The 20,843-nt window shown below is 39.0% G+C and overlaps 1 protein-coding gene across 5 annotated transcripts; it reads right to left on the minus strand.

Moving 5' to 3' along the window:
• Positions 1-1,442: 1,442 nt before the first annotated feature.
• LOC132096668 (coiled-coil and C2 domain-containing protein 1B-like) lies at positions 1,443-18,298 on the minus strand. Of its 5 annotated transcripts, none has more exons than XM_059502179.1 (26): positions 18,177-18,298; positions 17,884-17,999; positions 17,473-17,614; positions 15,335-15,435; positions 15,125-15,238; positions 14,803-14,940; positions 14,405-14,708; positions 13,382-13,512; positions 12,663-12,741; positions 12,503-12,559; positions 12,201-12,343; positions 11,912-11,984; positions 10,814-10,965; positions 10,601-10,730; positions 10,321-10,493; positions 10,104-10,229; positions 8,277-8,335; positions 8,067-8,183; positions 7,830-7,903; positions 7,687-7,745; positions 7,552-7,603; positions 6,579-6,678; positions 6,271-6,361; positions 5,981-6,103; positions 2,234-2,272; positions 1,443-2,153 (listed from the first exon to the last, which is right to left on the minus strand). In XM_059502179.1, the coding sequence occupies exons 2-25, from the start codon at positions 17,947-17,949 to the stop codon at positions 2,261-2,263; spliced, it is 2,616 nt and encodes an 871-aa protein (XP_059358162.1). In that variant the 5' UTR covers positions 17,950-17,999; positions 18,177-18,298; the 3' UTR covers positions 1,443-2,153; positions 2,234-2,260. The 5 variants fall into 5 exon arrangements, with proteins under 5 accessions (XP_059358162.1, XP_059358164.1, XP_059358166.1 ...); XM_059502181.1 differs by having other exon boundaries at positions 17,884-17,996; positions 18,177-18,289; XM_059502183.1 differs by lacking the exon at positions 18,177-18,298 and having other exon boundaries at positions 12,201-12,340; positions 17,884-18,156.
• Positions 18,299-20,843: the final 2,545 nt, after the last annotated feature.

Consider the following 20,843-nt stretch of genomic DNA (forward strand, 5'->3'; position numbering starts at 1 on the left):
GATTTAAAAACCATTTAATGAAGAATCAACAATGACAATAGAATTTAAACCAGGCCAAAGCTCGATCCGAGACTGGAAAATGTGCCAAATCACACAATTGACATGAGATGGGAACAACTGTAACTGAAATGAGTGGACCGTAAGAACTAGGCTGAAGGATCTAGACTGTACAATGTCCATGCTTAAAAGCCAAATGTCAGTCAATTCTGAAAGAATTGCTGAAAATGTACTTCTCTCTTATACCATCCAAGATGTGGGTTAGTTGGTTTTCTCGTTGGAACAGATTTGGAGAAATTCAGCATTACATCACTTGCTTACCAATGGATTCTCAGTGAATGGGTGCAATCAGAATGTCCAAACAGCTGATAAAAACATCACAATAATCCATAAGTAATTCACATTGGACTGACTCCAGTCATTCCAATAAAATCTTGAAAAAACAAACTTAAATGGCCATCAAGACATTTTTAAACTTCAAACCATTGCTTCCAGCTAAAATCTGACTCCTCTCTCCGTAATGTACTGCTTCACCCAGTGAAAAAGTTACCTTGTCTGAATCAGGAGAGGAATATGCATGGAACAAGCACCACCATTTACAAGTGAAAAATAGTCCAAAACAGACTGGATTTTGAGGAGACACAGACAGGACATTTTCACTGGAAGAAGGATTATTATGGGTTATGGAGTCAAAGTTAAAATGACTTATTACAACCATGCAGTTTTACAAGACTTTAATTAATGGACAGGAGTGGTTTGGATTACCATGATGTTTTTATCAGCTGTTTGAACTCTCATTCTGACGGCACCCATTCACTGCAGAGGATCCCTTGGTAGTAAGTGATATATTGCTGAATCTGTTCTGATAAAGCAGCAAACTCATCTACATCTTGGATGGCCTGAAGAGGAGTACATTTTCAGCAAATTTGAATTTTTGGGTGAGCTAATCCTTAAAGCCATTTCTGAGGTCATTGCAATGGCGAATATAATCAAAAGGTGTCATCTTATGTGTCTGAACACTAGACCTCAATGTAAACATTGGCTTTATGTGGCTAAAGTGCCTACTAGGAGCAACCCTAGAGCAGAACAACCGTCAAGTGCAAGAAGAGTGATAAAAGACTTCTCTCATATATTACGTTTAATATATATATACATATAAACAAAACAAAGCAGAATATCTCAAAAGTCTGCTTTAGGTAACTTATAAGCTCAACTAAACTGGCACTTCTGAATATGACTAATGCAGCACCAGTTCTAGTCCTGATCCATCAGCAAAATGCTAAGAAAGATTACTAAAGCCTGAATGTACTGGGAAAATTATACATTTTTTTTTTATCATTCCCAAACATGGCAAGCTCGCTCATTTACCTCCAGAAGCAAACATAAAGAAAAAAAAATCGACTATTCATAATGTTTAATGAATAGTTCACATCTGGTTCAATTAGTAAAAGCTGGTTCATGGCTTTAATAATATTTATAAGGAATATAATATTTAACAGCAGTACTTTGACACGGCCTATCCGTAATAAATCAAACAGTAAATTCACATGTAAACAAGCTTTGAAATGTCTGACAAAATGTTTGGGATTCAAACGCAAACCGTTTTGCATAGCTAATCGTGTAGAACTCATTTGCATAGCAGTCATACATTAGTATTTGAGATATGGCAGGAACAGGTTCCTAGATTGAGGGAGAACAGATTAAGTCATTCATCTTACTGCAGCAGCAGTGATTACTTTGGCATTAGTGCGTAAGTGCATCCCAGAGCAGTAAAAAAAAAACCTCTCATTGGCTTCTGCTCCAAGGCATTAATGTAACAGTCGGGGTGAGCGTTATTATAAAATCAAGAGATAATCTATCTCAAAAGGGCCGTTTTAAAAAGCTATATCAATCTCATGCAATCGGTGCACATTTTCCTGCTCCTTCTATTAATTTCTCCTGTATTTTTAATAACCTCCCCCCACCTCTTACATCCCGGTCCAATCTCTTTTAACCTGATAAGACAAAGCTAACTCCCTCTGTCAGTGACTGTCTCTCTGTTGAGCAAGTTCCTCACAATCTCCTTCAGGTGGTTCGTACCCGAGGCTAGCAGCACCGTTGAGCTTTCATCTTTCATACCTTCATTCACTTCGATAAAACCGCTGAGACCTCAAGACCTGAAAGAAAAATCTACTGTAAGGTGCAGTGTAACATGAATATGATCATATATCTGTCAGCAGAAATGGGTCAAACTTACATTGTGAAGATGAAATCACAGTGTCAGTTACAGCAGTACCTAATACAGACAGCAGATGACAGTCAAAACCATATGGCATTAAAAAAAATTGCATTTATACACACTCTCGCACTTGCACACACACACTCACTCAACTCACTCAAAATCCCTATTTTCACTAAGAAATAGGACTAATCAAAATCATAAAGTACTGTCAGATTGTTAATTGTCATATAGATTAATTACGGTGTAAGATTAATGCATACATTTGACTATTATTTCAGGTACAATGTGAATAAATGCCTGTTCTGTACGATTTTCTTTAAGGTATTATGAACAAATATTGTACAGGTGTAGAATGACATTACTAATACCACTACTACTAATATCAACTATTATTGTTTATTTGTCTGTGTGTTTACTTTTTTATTATTATGTTGGTAATTTTATATTCCGCTGTAGAGGAATATTATAAAATATTAATATCCATCCATCCATCTTCTTCCGCTTATCCGGGGCCGGGTCGCGGGGGCAGCCGTCTAAGCAGAGAACCCCAGACTTCCCTCTCCCTAGACACTTCCTCCAGCTCTTCTGGGGGGACACCGAGGCGTTCCCAGGCCAGCCGGGAGACATAGTCTTTCCAGCGTGTCCTAGGTCTTCCCCGGGGTCTCCTCCCAGTGGGACGCGCCCGGAACACCTTCCCGGGAAGGCGTCCAGGAGGCATCCGGAACAGATGCCCGAGCCACCTCAGCTGACCCCTCTCGATGTGGAGGAGCAGCGGCTCTACTCTGAGCTCCTCCCGGGTGACTGAGCTTCTCACCCTATCTCTAAGGTATCGCCCAGCCACCCTGCGGAGAAAGCTCATTTCGGCCGCCTGTATCCGGGATCTTGTCCTTTCGGTCATGACCCAAAGCTCATGACCATAGGTGAGAGTAGGAACGTAGATTGACCGGTAAATCGAGAGCTTCGCCTTGCGGCTCAGCTCTTTCTTCACCACGACAGACCGGTACATCGACCGCATTACTGCAGAAGCTGCACCGATCCGTCTGTCAATCTCCCGTTCCATCCTTCCCTCACTCGTGAACAAGACCCCAAGATACTTAAACTCCTCCACTTGAGGCAGGAACTCTCCACCAACCTGAAGTGGGCAAGCCACCCTTTTCCGACTGAGGACCATGGCCTCGGATTTGGAGGTGCTGATTCTCATCCCAGCCGCTTCACACTCGGCTGCAAACCGTCCCAGTGCATGCTGAAGGTCCTGGCTTGATGGAGCCAACACGACAACATCATCCGCAAAGAGCAGAGACGAAATCGTGTTGTCACCAAACCTGACCCCCTCCGGCCCCTGGCTGCGCCTAGAAATTCTGTCCCTAAAAATCATGAACAGAACCGGCGACAAAGGGCAGCCCTGCCGGAGTCCAACACGCACCGGGAACAAGTCTGACTTACTGCTGGCAATACGAACCAAGCTCCTGCTCCGGTCGTACAGGGACCGGATAGCCCTTAGCAAAGGGCCCCGGACCCCATACTCCCGGAGCACCCTCCACAGGCCGCCGCGAGGGACACAGTCGAATGCCTTCTCCAAATCCACAAAGCACATGTGGACTGGTTGGGCAAACTCCCATGAACCCTCCAGTACCCCGTAGAGGGTATAGAGCTGGTCCAATGTTCCACGGCCTGGACGAAAACCACACTGTTCCTCCTGAATCCGAGGTTCTACTATCGGCCGATTCTCCTCTCCAGTACCCTGGCATAGACTTTCCCAGGGAGGCTGAGAAGTGTGATCCCCCTGTAGTTGGAACACACCCTCCGGTCCCCCTTCTTAAAAAGAGGGACCACCACCCCGGTCTGCCATCCCAGAGGCACCGTCCCCGACTGCCATGCGATGCTGCAGAGGCGTGTCAGCCAAGACAGCCCCACAACATCCAGAGACTTGAGGTACTCAGGGCGGATCTCATCCACCCCCGGTGCCTTGCCACCGAGGAGTTTCTTGACTAACTCGGTGACTTCAGCTTGGGTGATGGACGAGTCCACATCTGAGCCCTCAGCCTCTGCTTCCTCAATGGAAGACGTGACAGCGGGATTGAGGAGATCCTCGAAGTATTCCTTCCACCGTCCAACGACATCCCCAGTTGAGGTCAACAGCTCCCCACCTCTACTGTAAACAGCATTGGTAGGGCGCTGCTTCCCTCTCCTGAGGCGCCGGACGGTTTGCCAGAATCTCTTCGAGGCCGACCGATAGTCCTTCTCCATGGCCTCACCGAACTCCTCCCAGGCCCGAGTTTTTGCCTCCACAACCACCCGGGCTGCAGTCCGCTTGGCCTGCCGGTACCTATCAGCTGCCTCAGGAGTCCCACAAGCCAATATTAATATCATTATTATCATTAATAATTATTATTATTTTGAAAATAATACAATATTATTATTATTGTTTTTGTTGTTTGTTGTGTTTTTAGTCATTTTCACTGTAGAGTTTTGAAACCTAGCCAAGAGGAATATTATATAATAGCAATATATTATTGTTAATATTAACAACAACAACAACTACAATAATAAATCAACTTTTATTATTGTTGTTGTTTTTAGTCCACTTTTTTATTTGCATTGTTAGGTTTTAAACCCAGAAAACAGGACTTTTCAATAATACCAATTTATAATATTTGATTTGTATTATTACTGTTAATAATAATAATAATAATAAATTAAATATCAGAAGGTTAATATTTAACAGCAATATATTTCGGTCCTACATCTTTCATGGATCATTGTAAAATGGTCCGATTAAACACACAGGCCTTCGTTTCACATGAAGAAATACCTTTGAGTTTCTTTGTGTAATCTGACAATACTGTTTTTGGAGCACTTTACTGTAAGGTGTCCTTGTCACACGTAACATGTATTTACTATTAAAATAACAAAATAAAATAAGCATGATTACATTCAAGTTACCCTAAGCCAAACCCGAATATGTAAATGTAGGTAATTAATAATATTTATAATATTATTAATATTTCAATCTAAATACATCAAGCAGGTCATCTCTTAATCTGTGTCATTAAATTAAATGGTATAATGCACCTTTAATCAACCTAAACATTTACCATCATCTTAATGTTCAATTTTTTAACTTATTAATATCAATAGACCAGGAACAAACATGAGCATTCAGCCGTGCCTCCATAGCCCTTTCACACTGCCATTCCGGCAAATACACAGGTAAAGTGTTCCGGCAATTGTTCCCGGGTCACTAGATTTTGCACTTTCACACTGCCAGTGATTACCCGGGATATGTGCGTGCGTTCACACACAACCCGTAAAGATCCCCGTAACGACACGTGACATCAGGGCGTGACGTGTAATGTACGAGTCGAAAACGTTAGGCACGTTATACTTTCACTGAAGCAAGCGAACAATCTCGGCGTCAGCGCGGAAAGTGAGGAACTAACTGATCTCTGCTTCATTACAGTTTGAACATATTTTTTTGTCGCGAACATTGAGCTTTCTTCAAAACAGCCAGTAAAAGAATCGCGAGATAACGCGCGTCATCACTTCGACGCGGCATTAGATCTGGCTTTTGTTCACACAGCGCTCGTCCCGGGTCGAACCCGTCAATGTTACTAGGTCCCCGACCCGGGTTCAAATGCCGGAATCAATCCCGGGACGTAGTTGCTTTCACACAGAAGGCGACCCGGCAATTTTCCGGCAATATGCCAGGTCCGACGTGCAGTGTGAAAGGGGCTCATTAGACACAGCCACAGTGGCACTAACCTGTGGCTCCTCCAGCACTAGCCATCGCTCTGTGACAGTCTGGTGGTCCTGCCCACCCAGGGGCTCTCGGAGACGCACCCTCACCTCCAGACGACCACCTGTGGCCTTCCGCCCATCCATGAGCTGCATGCAGAAATGAAGCCACACAAATGTAAACATGGTGATGTCTGGCTAATGGGTGTGAATGTCCCATTTTAGCTCCAGTTCACATGTTAAACACACAGCTGATGTTTGCACTCTCGTCTCTGGCTCCTGTGCACATAAGGTTAAAAATAAATAGCCCCACTCACCTCCACTATCTCTCTCACTTCGCTTTCAGTTTCCAGTTTCTCCAGTTTGAGCTGGGCTGTTCCTACAGGCTTGTCACTTCTCAGGAAGCCGCTGTCCCAAAACAAAGAAGTCAGTGTGAAGCTCAGATCCACCTACTCACACTGACCCAGCATGCACCACAACTACCACAGAGTTCAATCAGGGCATTGACCTGTCTGTGTGTCTGCCCAAGATAAATGGATCTTAAACAAACTGTGTACTGTTTAGGAGACAATAAAAGTCCCAAAATGATGATTATTTGGTGCTTCTGTCCGACAGCAACACCCACCCTTTGTGCAGCACTTCCAGCTTCAGGCCTTTAGACTGTATAACTCTCCTGAAGCCACGGTGGTTCCGGTTTATGTTCAGTTTGAAGTTCTGGTTATACTCTGTCAAAACACCAAATAAGTCCATACTTTCAGCAGCAAATATTACTTTACCTTTTCTTTTCTTGTCTATCATATTCGGATATGTTGTTGTTACTGTTGTTGTTCTCTTGTTGGTCTGACTGCTTCTATTGCTCTCATTTGTAAGTCGCTTTGGATAAATGTGTCTGCTAAATGATTAAAATGTAAATGAAATATTTTTTTTTTTTCCATTTAGTTCTGCCCTTCGTAAGCAACAGAAGATACTTGTATTTAGTATGATCTCTCTTATTTTTTGAAAATGATTCACATTTTCACAGATTCTGCCAGGGGTTACTAAACTTCCGCATGCCACTGTATTTCAAATAGATGCTGTTCTTTTGAACGTTTTATTCATCAAAGAATCCTAAAAAAAGGTATCATGATATCCACCAAAATATTAAGCAGCACAACAGTTTTCAGCATTGATAATAATAATAACAATAATAATGTTTCTTAAGCATTTGAGAATGATTTATGAAACATCATGTGACATTGAATAAATTAGATTTTAAACTACATTTAAATAGAAAACAACATCTTAAATTGGAATCATTTCTGCTTTCCTGTAGTAATTACGGCAAGGTCATGGGTGCGATTCACAGGAAATATATGAACTGATAACATTCCTACCTTAAATGCAATATAAGTTGCTTTGGATAAAAGTGTCTGCTAAATGCATAAATTCAAATGTAATAATATTTCACAATATTACTGTTTTTACTATAGTTTTAATAAAATAAACGTAGCCATGGTGAACATTACAGCCTTCTTTCAAAAACAAAAATCTTACTGCCCCAAAACTTTGAATGGGTAGTGTACTTGATAATATAGAAAAGAATAGCTGGACATTTTTACCTGGGTTGTTGGTATTTTTGATGACTGATGTTTTATGTTTCTGAGGTTGATCCTAACATAAACAGAGAAAGTAATTCATATCAAATGCGTGACTGGGTAAAATGAAGCTTATGTGACTGAAGAACTCGCACTCACTGTACTGGGGTACGGGAAATCGAACTTGACATAGGCATCCAAGTCATTTGTTGCAACGCCTTTCAAAAGAAGCAGAGAGGGGGAATGTTTAAAAGCAAGATGCTTCCTAACAGTGTTTGTTTCAAGAACAGTTTAAAGCTTACCAGGAGGAGCAGGAAGGTTCATCCCTCTAACAATGACCACAACCATATCTGTGCTACTGAGCTCCGGGAAAATCCTACAAGAGCACAAGTCAGGAAAAAGAAATCATGTTATTCAATGAAACATCACATATTTCCCTTGATGGAGATGTTGAACAGTAGTGAAGTAGGTGCTTCCTGTAGAAGACACCGTTTTGGGCTGTTCCTTGATGTAAGATCTGCAGTGAGAGAGTGTCAGACCTGACAGTGCGATATGTTCTCTCCTCAAAGTGATGTTTAGGGGGCTGGAGCCCCCTGTTCCGGGCCAGTTTAAGAATCTCCAAGCTCTTCTTACATTGTTCTGCCATGTTCTCAAATCTACAAGAGGGAAAACGGGAATAAATGAAATGCCCAATGAAAATCAATCGAATTTCATTTATTGAAGATGTGTACTGGTGATGCGATACATACTTGGTTGTTTCTGCGACATTCCCCATGTGTGTGAACTGCTTGGAGTACGTCACACATTTCTGAAGAAGAAAGGAAACATGTCCTACTTACATATTCCACATCCGCTTAGAAGTTCTGTCTCAAAGCTTAGTGATCTGCCTACTTAGACAGCATTTTAAACATGTGGGTGTTTTCATAAGCAAGATGAGCTGTCTGTTTGCCCTAGCGTAAAACTGTGTTGTTGCTGCCAGGTCTTGATTATTGAAAATCACGTTATATTTGATGCAAAGCTAACTCAATTAAATCAAATGAAAAACAAAACAAAAAACGTTGTAACTTTAAATGGAGTCGAGAAATCGATTTCAGTGGCTCAGATGGATTCCAAAAACCTGCCATAGTATTTCTTATTTATTGTCTCTTCGGTGTCTTTGAGTGCATCTTAAGCTAAAGCACAGCACTGTTTAACTACTGGGTTTTGGGTAAACGTCTTGGGTATATACACACACATATATATATATATATATATAAGGTTAAAGAAGTCACCACTCACCACTTATATATACTCATCTACTTTAAATTTAAAAAAATAAAAATTTCAACTGATATATATTTAATGCTTGATAGAGTATCACACTGTTAGCTTAGCAACATGCTAACACCAAATTCTTATACTGAATAGCAGTGATTCTTATGAGCATGATCTGTCAAATAGTGACTATAAATACACTTAAAGTGAATATAAATGTACTATTTTGCCCAAGGTTTATTTTACTCTTTAATAAAGGGATAGTTTACCCAAAAACTAAAATTCTGTCATTAATTACTCACTCTCATGTCATTCCAAACCAAACCTGTAAAACCTTTGTTCATCTTCAGAACATATTTAATAAAGCCCTTCTGAAGTAAAGCGATGCGTTTGTGTAAAAAAAGGTTGACAGATAGTGAAAGCTAGAGTTTGACTGAAATAAAAAAAAAGTCATATACACATAGGATGGCTTGAGGGTGAATAAATCATGGGGTAAATTTTCATTTTTGGGTAAAATTTCCCTTTAATCGCAAATTCTGATGAATTCCAAAATGTAACATGCTCTTCTTGTGAGCAATATATGTGAAATATTGACAATAAATAGTTGAGTATAAATTGCCAACATAATATGTATTTTATGCTTTATGTTAGAGTATCACACAGTTAGCTAAGCAACATGCTAATATCAAACTATTGCAATCAAAAATGTAGTATGTTATTTGTGTAGTGTCAAAGACTAGAATACCTCGTATAGCTTTGAATGGGGAAAAATGCAACACTCAATATGGCCGCTTAATTGCAGAAAGCCCCACCTCCTTAATAAAAGGAACCAATCACTAATCTGTAAAGTCAGTGCATCACTGCAGAAATCCTGGTTGCTATAGAAACAGTCAGCGCTATGAGACATGCACTCAGGACTGCGCGTGCACACTGGCTGATCTAGCCTGAAAAATAAGCTTTTTATAATGCTATTTGACCAAAAGTAACAACATTTATGACACAGTTGATGTCAGATTTAGTTGGTGATTTCAAATATGAAATTTAATCCTAAAATAGGTGGACAGTTTTGGAGAATTTGATGTTTCCCCATTCAAAGAGATAGGAGCTGCACTTTCATGCCGGAGAGGCATTTCAAAGATGGCCGCCGAGTGGCATGACTTGTCTTAAAAGATACTTTGTTAGTGTGCACATACAGATTTCCAATTCATTGGCGATTTGATTTCAGATCCATTTTGATGGTAGCTGACTATGTAGACTGTAACTAGGTTTTGGCACTGATCCATTTTCTGTGTTATTTCATTAATTCACCAACTTCTTGTTACCTCATATTGCTCTTGGAGTAGTTTGGTGAGTTGAGTGTAGACCTCCTCAGCCTTCTCTGAGATCTGAACATCACTGTGATGGACTAGGATGAAGTCCTCGTCCTCATCTCCAGGCGGTGAAGGCACCTGAAAATAAGGGAGGGGGGAGGGGGGGTTATTACTCATTTCATTATGGATTTGTTAAAGATTTTTTTTTTTTTTTTAATCACAGCGTTACCTTGCTTATGTCCACCATCTTGCCGCTGCGGGCCGCTTCTATCATAGGGTCCAAACCCTTTGCTGCTCGCAGGTGGGTCTTGGCCTGCTCTAGGTCATTCTTCTGCTTTGCCTGCAGCGCTGCTTTCATGTACTGCTTTTTGCGGCCTTCCAGAAAATCCAGCTGCTGCTGAGCTGAGACGACAATAACCAGATTTAAACCAGTTTGAGAGAGTTTTGTGTGATTTTTATGTAACTCAGTTACAAAATATAAAAACATCCCAATTAAAACACAGCTGTACCTGTGTCAGGCAGACTTCCTCTTTTAGGCGTTCTGTCAGGGGAAGGTGAAGGGGTCCTCTTAGGCTTCTGTACCGTTGGCTGTACTGCAAGAGTGGGCTTCTTGTGGTCGCCTACTTTCGGAGCTTTAGCCTTGAAAGCAAATGTAAAAAAAAAATAGCGATGTCTTTAACAGAAAGGGACAACTTTGAAAACATTTCAGAAATGTTACAAACTTTAGAATTTACCTTCTCCTCTCCCTCTTCGTCGTCCTCTTCACCATCACCAGCTTCAGCTTCATTAGATGTTAGTTTATTGGCTGTTTCCAACACTGCAGCCAATCCCTGCTCTGGAGAGGCAGCCTTCTGGCCTGGGATTGGAGGAAAGCCTATAGAGAACACTTCGGTTTAATAGAACTCATTTTCTTAGCAGGAATTCAAGCCAACAATTAAATAAATTCAAAAGTTGTGAGGAAATTTATACTTTTATTTACCAAGGATGCATTAAATTGATCGAAAGTGGCAGTAAAAACATTTTTAACTGTTACGGTCTTGCCTATCCAGAAATCCTTCGTTTGCGCCTTCCTGTCCCCAGATTGCATTTGTTTGTTTTGAATTCTTTTTTTTTCTTGTGTGTTTGTAGGGTGGAGTCAAGTGGCAGGTGCGGTGGGTTACCGGTAATGAGTTGACAGGTAAAAAAAAGGCCTTTGTTCCTTTTCCCAGTGTGTCTGGCCCCCATTTGCGCTTGATGCCTCTCCAGTACCAGCTTATGAGCATACTTTAATTTTCTTTTAAGTTTTCTATTTCCTTTTGTGTTGATATTATATAATTCAGTTATAGATTACTTTAATAAACATATATTTTGGGGTTAATTTCATTTGTATGTGACCTCCCTTATTTATGTTACGCTGCCTTGAGCCTATTGACCATTTCAAATAATTATGATACTTTTTAAAGTTCTATTAATTTAAAGAAAATCACTTGTTTCCACAAAAATATTAAGCAAAACAACTTTTTAATGATAGTGGAATTAAAAAGCACCAAATTAGCATATTCAAATGATTTCATTTTCAAAATTCAATATGATACTCAAAATGGTGCAATGGCTGCTAAAATTTAACTTTGCCTTTGTAGGAATAAATTACATTACAAAATATATTAAAACAGAAAACTGTTATTTTATATTTTAATATCTCACAATATTGCAACCTTATTTTTTTATTAAATAAATGCAGCCTTGGAAAAGAACATTTAAAATCTATTGAATGGTAGTGGAAATGTACACAAAAATATATGTACAGTATGTACATTCCTTTTGAGTAGAGAAGAACCAACCTGGAGGGGCTGGAAGTTCGTCAAAATTGACAGGTCGGCCTGCTTTATGGGCACGGATGGCAGCCTGGTATTGCTGTGGGTTACACAAAAGAACATCATCTGAAATCAACAAGTCGGTGGAAACACCTTTATGTCTGTAAAATGTAATACTGTAGTATGTTAACATGAACTTAAAAACAAGTCCTTCTTCAACAATCAGATACAATCTAAAAAGGAAACTCTGCAAGAGAAACCAAAGGTTTGTGGACACACTCAGTGGTTTAGGTGTCATTTTGATAGGTTTACTAACTTTAGCAATGCGGTCATGCATGCGGGCTTTGCGCTCATCTCCGCTGGCCTTAGCTTGTGTGAAGGCCTCTTTGTACTTGGCCATCCTCTGTTCCAGAGCGTCAAGAACAGTCTGGGGCTGAGCTGGGCCAGAAACACTGTCTGCTGGTAGAATAAAAACTAAAAAATTAACACTAGGAGACAGGAAAAGCATTCCAATTCAGGTCACAAGTACAGTAATTCAGGTAAGACCATATTTAGTCTACTAAAAGAGACACATGCTCAGCCTATGAAAATATCTGATGTGTGAGCTGGTGTACTAACCAGGAGCTGAAGGTGAGGAAACAGCTTTTTGAGGTGCAGGCTGAGTAACTGTAGAGGCTGTGGAAAAGAATCAAAGCTACTTGCCTTAAATATACTGAATGTAACAAATATGCAACACATCATTGCCACTAACCATAAATTATAATAATTTAGGTCTAACCTTGAGACAGAGGGGGCGGAAGGGAGCTCATATTCACCGGCTGGCCTTTCTCCAAAGCCTCAATGGCTGCATCGAATCCCTGAGCCAAACAAGCAAACAGCATAGTGCTATTCTTTGTCTACTTCCTACAAGTCCTGAATACCTAAAATAACTTAGCACATTTTAGTTACAAGTGAGTTATTAGAAATCCTGGTTTACGAGAACAAGACACTTCGTTAAGAGGAATATCCAAACTTGCACTCTTGGTAGATGCCTTGAATTAAATGCCAAACCAACTGAAACGCTCTGTAGAAACAGTAAATGCTTTGAGATACAAAGTCTTTGGCAAGTTTGAGTCAAAATTTCCATATTAGAGCAGAAGGCAAACGGAAAAAGACATTAACAGGGTGTGATACATTTACAAAGCCATGCCTGTTAAGTGAGCACAGAAAGCACAGTTGCTTTTTGGTTTTAACGGAAGCTACTAAGAGTTTATAAGAAAAAACTAAGAAAACATCTACAACAATTTGCAATAAGAAAAACTGTATATAATTAATCAGAAAGAAGGAATCCAAACTTTGTTCAATTATAAATTTGCTAACTGATGAAACATTCATTTTGAAATTTTGAAGTCATGAAGTCCTTAAAGAAAAGGCCATAAATATGCCACGGTTTGAAAATTAACAGTACAGAGACAGCAATACATAGCTATATATGTTTGATTAGAAACCACATCTTACCTTGCTGGTCTTCATATGCATTTTGGCTTGGTCAATATCTCCTGCTTGTTTGGCCTTGAGAGCTGCCATCCTGTATTCCTTCTGTCGCTCTAACAGAACGTCTTTACCGGGCTGTCCGGACGGTAAGTCTGCTTTAGGAGCAGAGGAAACCACAATGTAGCATTTACAAAAACAGCTCTGGAGAATGTCATACTTGTAGTTAAATTAGCAAGTCACAAACAACTTAAAGGGAAAGGGCCTCATTTTCAAAATGGTTTGCTTTTATATATCCAGCATTGATGATCCATTGAATATATATATATATATTTTTTTTTTTTTTTTTGTACGTTTTTGTACATATATTATGACTACAAATATTATGTAAACTGAAAAAAAAAGAAAAAAAAAGGATTCCTATTAAATATTATCAGTTTATATTTTAGGGTTGTTGGACACTCATAAATCAACACAAACTGCCGTCAAATATTGTTCAGAGAACAGGGATCAAGTCTGTTAAAAATTAAAATTAAAAATGCTTCTATTTTGCATTATTTTCTTATAGAAAATACACAAATTTCATTACAAATTCTAAGCATAATTTAAGTGAAAAATACAACTGCACATTCTGCATGAATTGCATAAGATTTAACAATTCAAATGATTGAGATAGATGTGTTTATGTTTTTTTTCATCAATGCTGGATTTATTTTTAGTAATATTGTGAAATATTCCAATTTAAAATAACTCTACAAGTTTGCGTGAATGTTCAAATGAGCTTCAATAGAAGCAAGGAAATCTGATTTGTACAAAGAAGCTCCATGTCACAAATTTGCTTACATTTGATTACTGACCTAGAAACAGTGCTGGATTAAATTCTTCAACGTTCTTATATGACTTTCTTGTATTTAGAATATTTTCCTAAAACATTTTTATTTCACCGTTTAAATGAAAATAAATCCTATCAATTCAGACACTAGCTACGCATTTCATCTTTAGTTTCAACCATTAACTTGTGGTATGTTGTCACAAAAGCACTTGACAGACCTAAGTGCAATTCAGTGCCACTTGCTGCGTGTTTGTCTTCTGGGGATGACAGGGAAGCTGGAGATGTTACACTGGAGGACTCGTCTTTAGTGTTTGATGCTGGATCCATGACAACAGGGGCGGCCTCTGCCGAGACAGGAGAGATCTCAACAGCGCTGTCACACTCCCCGTGCTGATCAGGCGAAGCTGCAGGGGCAGGGGGCCGACTGGGACCACCAGATGCTCCGCATGCAACTGGAGGGGGAATCTCTGTTTCGTCAATCTTCCCTCCTTTCCGTACTGATGCCAGCATAGTCTGTAGTGTCTAAACAAAAATATGCAGCTGTCAATTGTCATAAATGATCATAAAAAATGATGTATACAAAGATTGTTTGGGCAATGACACTACATCTGCGTACCTTGAGGCCTCTCTCGTATCGCCGAGCTTTAGAGGTTTCCCCTGCAGCTTTGGCATTGTTAACAGCCATCCTATACAGGTTTAATCTCTCCTCTAACATGTGCTCAATGCTACCAGGCACTGAAGAAACCTTAGTGTCCTGTGAGAGAAAGAGAGAGAGAGAAAAAAAGACTTATTTCACAAAAGTATTTTACCATTTAACCACAAAGTGTATGTTAATGGAGATGTGCAAATGAATAATAAGAACTTTGATATTACAATTAACACAATTGTACAAAGAGACAATATGTTTATGCCTTTCCAAATAAACTGTTAGATCATACCTTGCTGGCTGGCATCAGTTCTGCTGAAGGGGTTTCCGCACTAACAGGGGAGGCAGGAGTTGTGGTACCAGAGTCTTCCGTTTCCTCCTCATCCACCACTTCCTGCAGCTCAGCCTAACGAGAATCACAACAAGCACTATAAACTCACTATACCGCATTCAAAATGTGATGACAGTCAAAAGAAACACAATAATCACAGGTTTGATTTACCAAGAGGTCTTCGTCATCCTCCAGACTTTCATCTTCATCATCATCGATGTCTTTCATGCAGGCCTCTGCCATTTTTGCAATATCCTCCATCGGTAATGGAGCTTGAATGGAAAAAATTGAATAACATTTATTTAGATGTTCACAAAACATTTTCAAGATCATAACAACTAATCAGAGTACCGATAAGACAGATGATAGAAATGCTACCCTGTGGGTCAAGGTTTGGCTGGTTACGCAATTACAACATCGTCCTCTACTGATGGTATTTAAGAGGTACCAAGTGCTGTGATATTTTCCCCCCCAATTCACAAAGGTTTGATTGCATTATAGCATAGTACAATACATATAATGTTTATTACATTATATAACCATAACCCCCCCCCCCCCCCCCCCCCCCCCCCCCCGGTTTCACAGACAGAGCTTAAGGCTAGCCCCAAACTAAAATGCATGGTTGAGCTGTCCCAACTGAAAATACCTTGCTTTGACATATCTTAAAATATGACAGTGTCGTTGTTCTGTCTCAAGATGCACAAGACATTTTTAAAAAGCTGCTTAAATATCTTAATTTAACTAAGGCCTAGCCCTGGCTTAAGCTAAGCCCGGTCTTTGAAACTGGGCCATAATGTTATAATACTGACTTATTTTGGATTTCTATTTTGGTATATTTGAATAAAATAAAATATTTAAAAACGATTTATTCCAGTGATGGTGAGGCTGAATTCTCAGCAGCCAATGTCAGTGTCATGATCCCTCAGAAATTATTCTCATAATATGCTCAAAGAAAATGCACAAGATAAAGATGTCAAGTTTTTAAATCATGTACTTCTAAAGTGTTCCTCATCAACCGAGCAACTGCCCTGAAATGAATTGGAAAGCTAAGAGAGACAGTCCTCTTCAGGTAATACAGACCTTGGCACTACCACAGCATGCATTAAGACTACATTACAGAATGCATTAGGTGATAGTATTTCAGATCCTGCCTTTTAAAGGTCACGTTTTTCGTGCTTTTTTTTGAAGCTTTGATTGTGTTTACAGTGTGCAATATAACATGTGTTTATGTTTCGCGTGTAAAAAAACACAATATTTTTCACACTATTCACCTATCTGTATACCGCTGTTTTCACTGTCAAAAAAACGGGCTGATGTCTTCCTTGTTCTATGAAGTCCCTCCTTCAGAAATAAGTAACGAGTTCTGATTGTGCCAGCGGTTCCTGTGTTGTGATTCGACAGCAGCTGAGCGCGCACTGCCCTCCTGCAAATGCGATTGGGCTAGTTTTGAGAAGCAAGTGGACATGATTTGTTTTGAAAACTGCTGGAGATGTACTTATAATCACTGACGAGATGCGCATGAAAATCGCATTTGATTTTTTTGCACAGCCCTAACATCTAGTTAACAAAGATAAACAGCGTTGCCCTTTGTGTAATAAGTTACAGAAACTGTTAAACTCACCAACTTAAATAATAAAATACACTTACGGATTGCGGCCCATAAACAACGCCTTCTCCAGACAAAGAAGGAACTGCTCCATCTTTCAAGAATAATCTTTGTGCGAATCCGGCATTAAACTGATTGAGATTGAGGAACCTGTCCTCAGCAAAATGTGCTGCACATAGTTTTACATGTGGATTATAATTTTCGGGAACCGAGTTAAACATAAATTGTAACCATTGACCTCTAAGTACAGCGTCCCTGGGAAGCCCAGACAAAGGTGATTGGACTCCGAGATGAAAATAACAGCGTTTCGATGACATGGCGACAAACACAAATACAGCTCTTCCTCTTCTCTGTCGGAGCGCAACAAGGCCACGCCCCCTTTTTGTGTATTGATGTGGGCGGAGGTTAGTCAAAATACTGTTTTAGTGACGTCATTACTGCAGGAACTAGAGGGATGTAGTCCAAACGGGTCGTTTTTTGTAGGCGAATTCTGTTAAATAAAATATCTCGCTTGGCATTGAACTTTGAGTTTTAGAATTTTACAGATATTATTTATACTCTAACACAACACTAACTAAAGTTTAAAACATGGGTCACGAAGAACTGGACCTTTAAATTTGGGCTGCAATAGACACAGTCTGCATTTATTATGTGAATTTCAAAAAATGTTAAAAATAAGAATAACGATAATCACAATGCCCACCTTTACTAGGCTTTTTCCCCCTTGGAGCCACATTGGGTTTTTTCCCAACAATGGCAGCAAATTCTGCTTCTAAAGCTGGATCATCCAGATCTTGATCCATGTCCATCATATCATCTGGCTTGAAATCCAGAAACAATCCCATCTACAAAGAAACAAGAGCTTACATGTAAAGATCCAATAGCACCCTTATCTCAGTCATGAGATGGACAGATCATCAGTGGATTCTAACCCAAAGCCCTTGTCCAATACAAACAAACAGACATAATCCTTAAAGGGACAGTTCACATTAAATGAAAACAGTGATTACTTTAGTAACTTACAATGACAGAATTTTCATTTGAATCCCTTTTGAAATGTTTAGCTAACAAAATTGACAGATGACAGTCATAGGCAGAAGATTTCGACACTGACCTGTTTGGCAGCAGCTGCTCCTTGGCCTTTCGGCGCCGCTGCTCGCTTGTTTTTCCGGGCAAACATCACGTCCAGCTCCCGCTCCTCCACACTTTAGTTACAGGACAGATCAACTCCTGAATGAACGTGACGTGTTAATAAAGAATACTCTTTTCGTCTTAAACCGATTTGTAATGTTTAAGTGAAGCAGCGGCGTGGAAGTTTCTGCTCGCGGAATGACAGTTTAGCTTTAGAGGAAGTTTATTAAGGCAAACGTCACATGTGCTGTTAACACGTGGGCTCTGCTGACTCACCCGCTGACCCAGGAGCAGTGTACTTTCTTTTCCTCGCCTACAGTAAACCCACTCCACTTCCTCCTTCCTTCCTACCGTACGAAGGGCTTCACAAACCTGGCAGTTTATGTGATGCAAACACCCTGCGAGGATTCCAAACAACATTATAACAGCACACACTAAACAGAAGACTGTAACGTTACACACTTGTCAACAGTTCCATTCGTTAGCTAAGACCTCTGGCATATTAAATGATAACCATCTGACGTTAAACAAAACTTTAAATTATTTACCTCAGTGAATTGTCTAATGAAAACGCAGCTGCGAACAGAGCTGCTTGTAACATTGGTTTTGTTTTGCTACTGAAACCAATGCAACAAAAACATCAAAAACAAGCCACGCCCAGCAGTGGAAACCCGCAACCAGGATTTAGGATTTTCAAAATAAAAGATGTAATCTCTTCTTCTTCTTCTTCTTGTAGTGTTTATTGGCGATGGGCAAGCCAACTTTTGCTGCATTACCGCCACCAACTTAACTGTGGAGTGACAATGAGAAGCCTTATATATATATATATATATATATATATATATATATATATATATATATATATATATATATATATATATATATATATATATATATATATATAACCCTTACTTCAATACAATTAACCCTTATACTCTTATAAAGATTCCTGTGTCTATAACTTATCATTCTTCTGAACTTTCTATTACTTTATATACGTTCTAATGTCATATTATTTGCACCTTCTGATTGTAACTTTGTTTCCAACATCTGTCTCTCTTTAATATATGCTCTAGACCGTAATAAAATATGCTCCACTGTTTCAATTTCGCCACAAAATCTACATAATCCAGAAGGATGTTTACTGATTTTATGTAAATTTCCATTTAACGATGAATGTCCTAATCTCAATCTTGCTATTATTACTTCTTCTCTTCTTTTTAAATCACTTTCAGTCTTATTTTTTGGAAATCCTACTTTCTTTTGGATTTTATATGGATGTATACCCGTCTTCTCCGTATCCCATTTATGTTGCCAAGATTTAATTACAGCTTGCTTAATAATTGTCTTTGCTTCTGCTTTGCTGATTTTTACATCAATTTCTACAATATTTTTATTCACCGATCTCTTAGCATGTTTATCTGCCTTTTCATTTCCATCAATTCCAACATGTGCTGGAATCCATAAAAATGAAACAACCTTGTCATGAGCATGAAGTCTATATAGCAGTTGCATGATTTCTATTATAATATCTTGTCTGCAATTTGATTGTCCTGACTGAATTTCCATTTCTCCTGCTATCCAAGCAATGCTTTTTATATTTGTTCTCTCACGTTCCCAGCATTCTTCAAAAATCACCTTAATTGGATGTTTACTATTGTGGCCTTTTAAAGATAGTTTTAATCTCTAAATGACAGACCGGTTTTTAAACTAAAAGCATCTCTCACTGAAAAGGACATCGTTTTAAAACCACATGGATTCAGATGGTAATAACAGCATCGGTCAAGAAACTGACAGAAACAATTCCTTGTATTGACTAAAAAAATAATAATAAAATGAAATGCAATAAACAATGCAATTAAAGTGAATGGTTGTATCGTTTGATATCTTTAATATTTTCAGGCCAGACCTTGTACAACACATAACTACTTACATTTTCCATATTAAAACACGCTTCTTTTACAAATATATGTGTGCAATATTAAGTTAATTGAGTTTCGATTTTATTTAACTCTTTTTTTTTTTACCTCTTTGCACTTTCCTTTGTATAGCAACTCTGTGTATATTTACATTTGTATTCCTATGTTCTTATATTGTGTAATATGTTATTCACCTGTAATTCAGTGTGTCTAGTAAATGTATTTATTGTATTTCTGTGAGCACATGAATTCTTTGTATACGTGTTTCCAGTCAACAACTAAACTAGAATACATCATTCAGAAACATTATCCTGTCATATCTACATTTTAACCTGAAATATATAAAAGATATTAACAACAGACCAATGAGTAACAAATCAGATTAACAACATGCACACAATCGAGCCTAACAAAGAACTCTTAATATGTAATACTTTCAGGAAGTGCTCTGTCATGCGATACACCAATCAGCGCACAGCATTCTGCCCTGTCCCTGCTGCCTTGGCAACAGCGAAAACTTTTGTTTTTTGAATTGACCAATCACGACAGGCGTTTCAGACATTTAAACTCTGGCGTTCATCCATTGACTATCCTCACCTGCTCAGCCTCAGACCATAGTATCGACTCTGCTTGTGGAAAGACAAGAGACGCACGAAACTTGTGTGTAAATAAGAGGTCTTCATATTTTGGTGACAACTGTATTGTGCTTTGAGGAACGGATTTGTCCGATCTGTGGTAAGATTTAATATAAAGTAACTTATGGTTTGTTTGAACCCCCTCCCCCCGAGTTGGTTGAGTTATTTACACAACTACAGTAATCCACATTGTATTGGTTCACAAATATTGTTAACATAATTTTTTATGTTAAAGGTTATGGAAAGTATACATAACGGTTATTAATTTAGTTTTACATATTTTACATCAAACGGCACTTCACCATGCTTCACGTGCTCCATGTCGCCAAACTCTGTAACTTATCTGTTTTTTTTTTCTCTAACGTTATCTCGCTCTCTCTTATAGAGTG

This window comes from Carassius carassius, chromosome 20 (genome assembly GCF_963082965.1).
Source record: "Carassius carassius chromosome 20, fCarCar2.1, whole genome shotgun sequence".
Taxonomy (NCBI): Eukaryota; Metazoa; Chordata; class Actinopteri; order Cypriniformes; family Cyprinidae; genus Carassius; species Carassius carassius.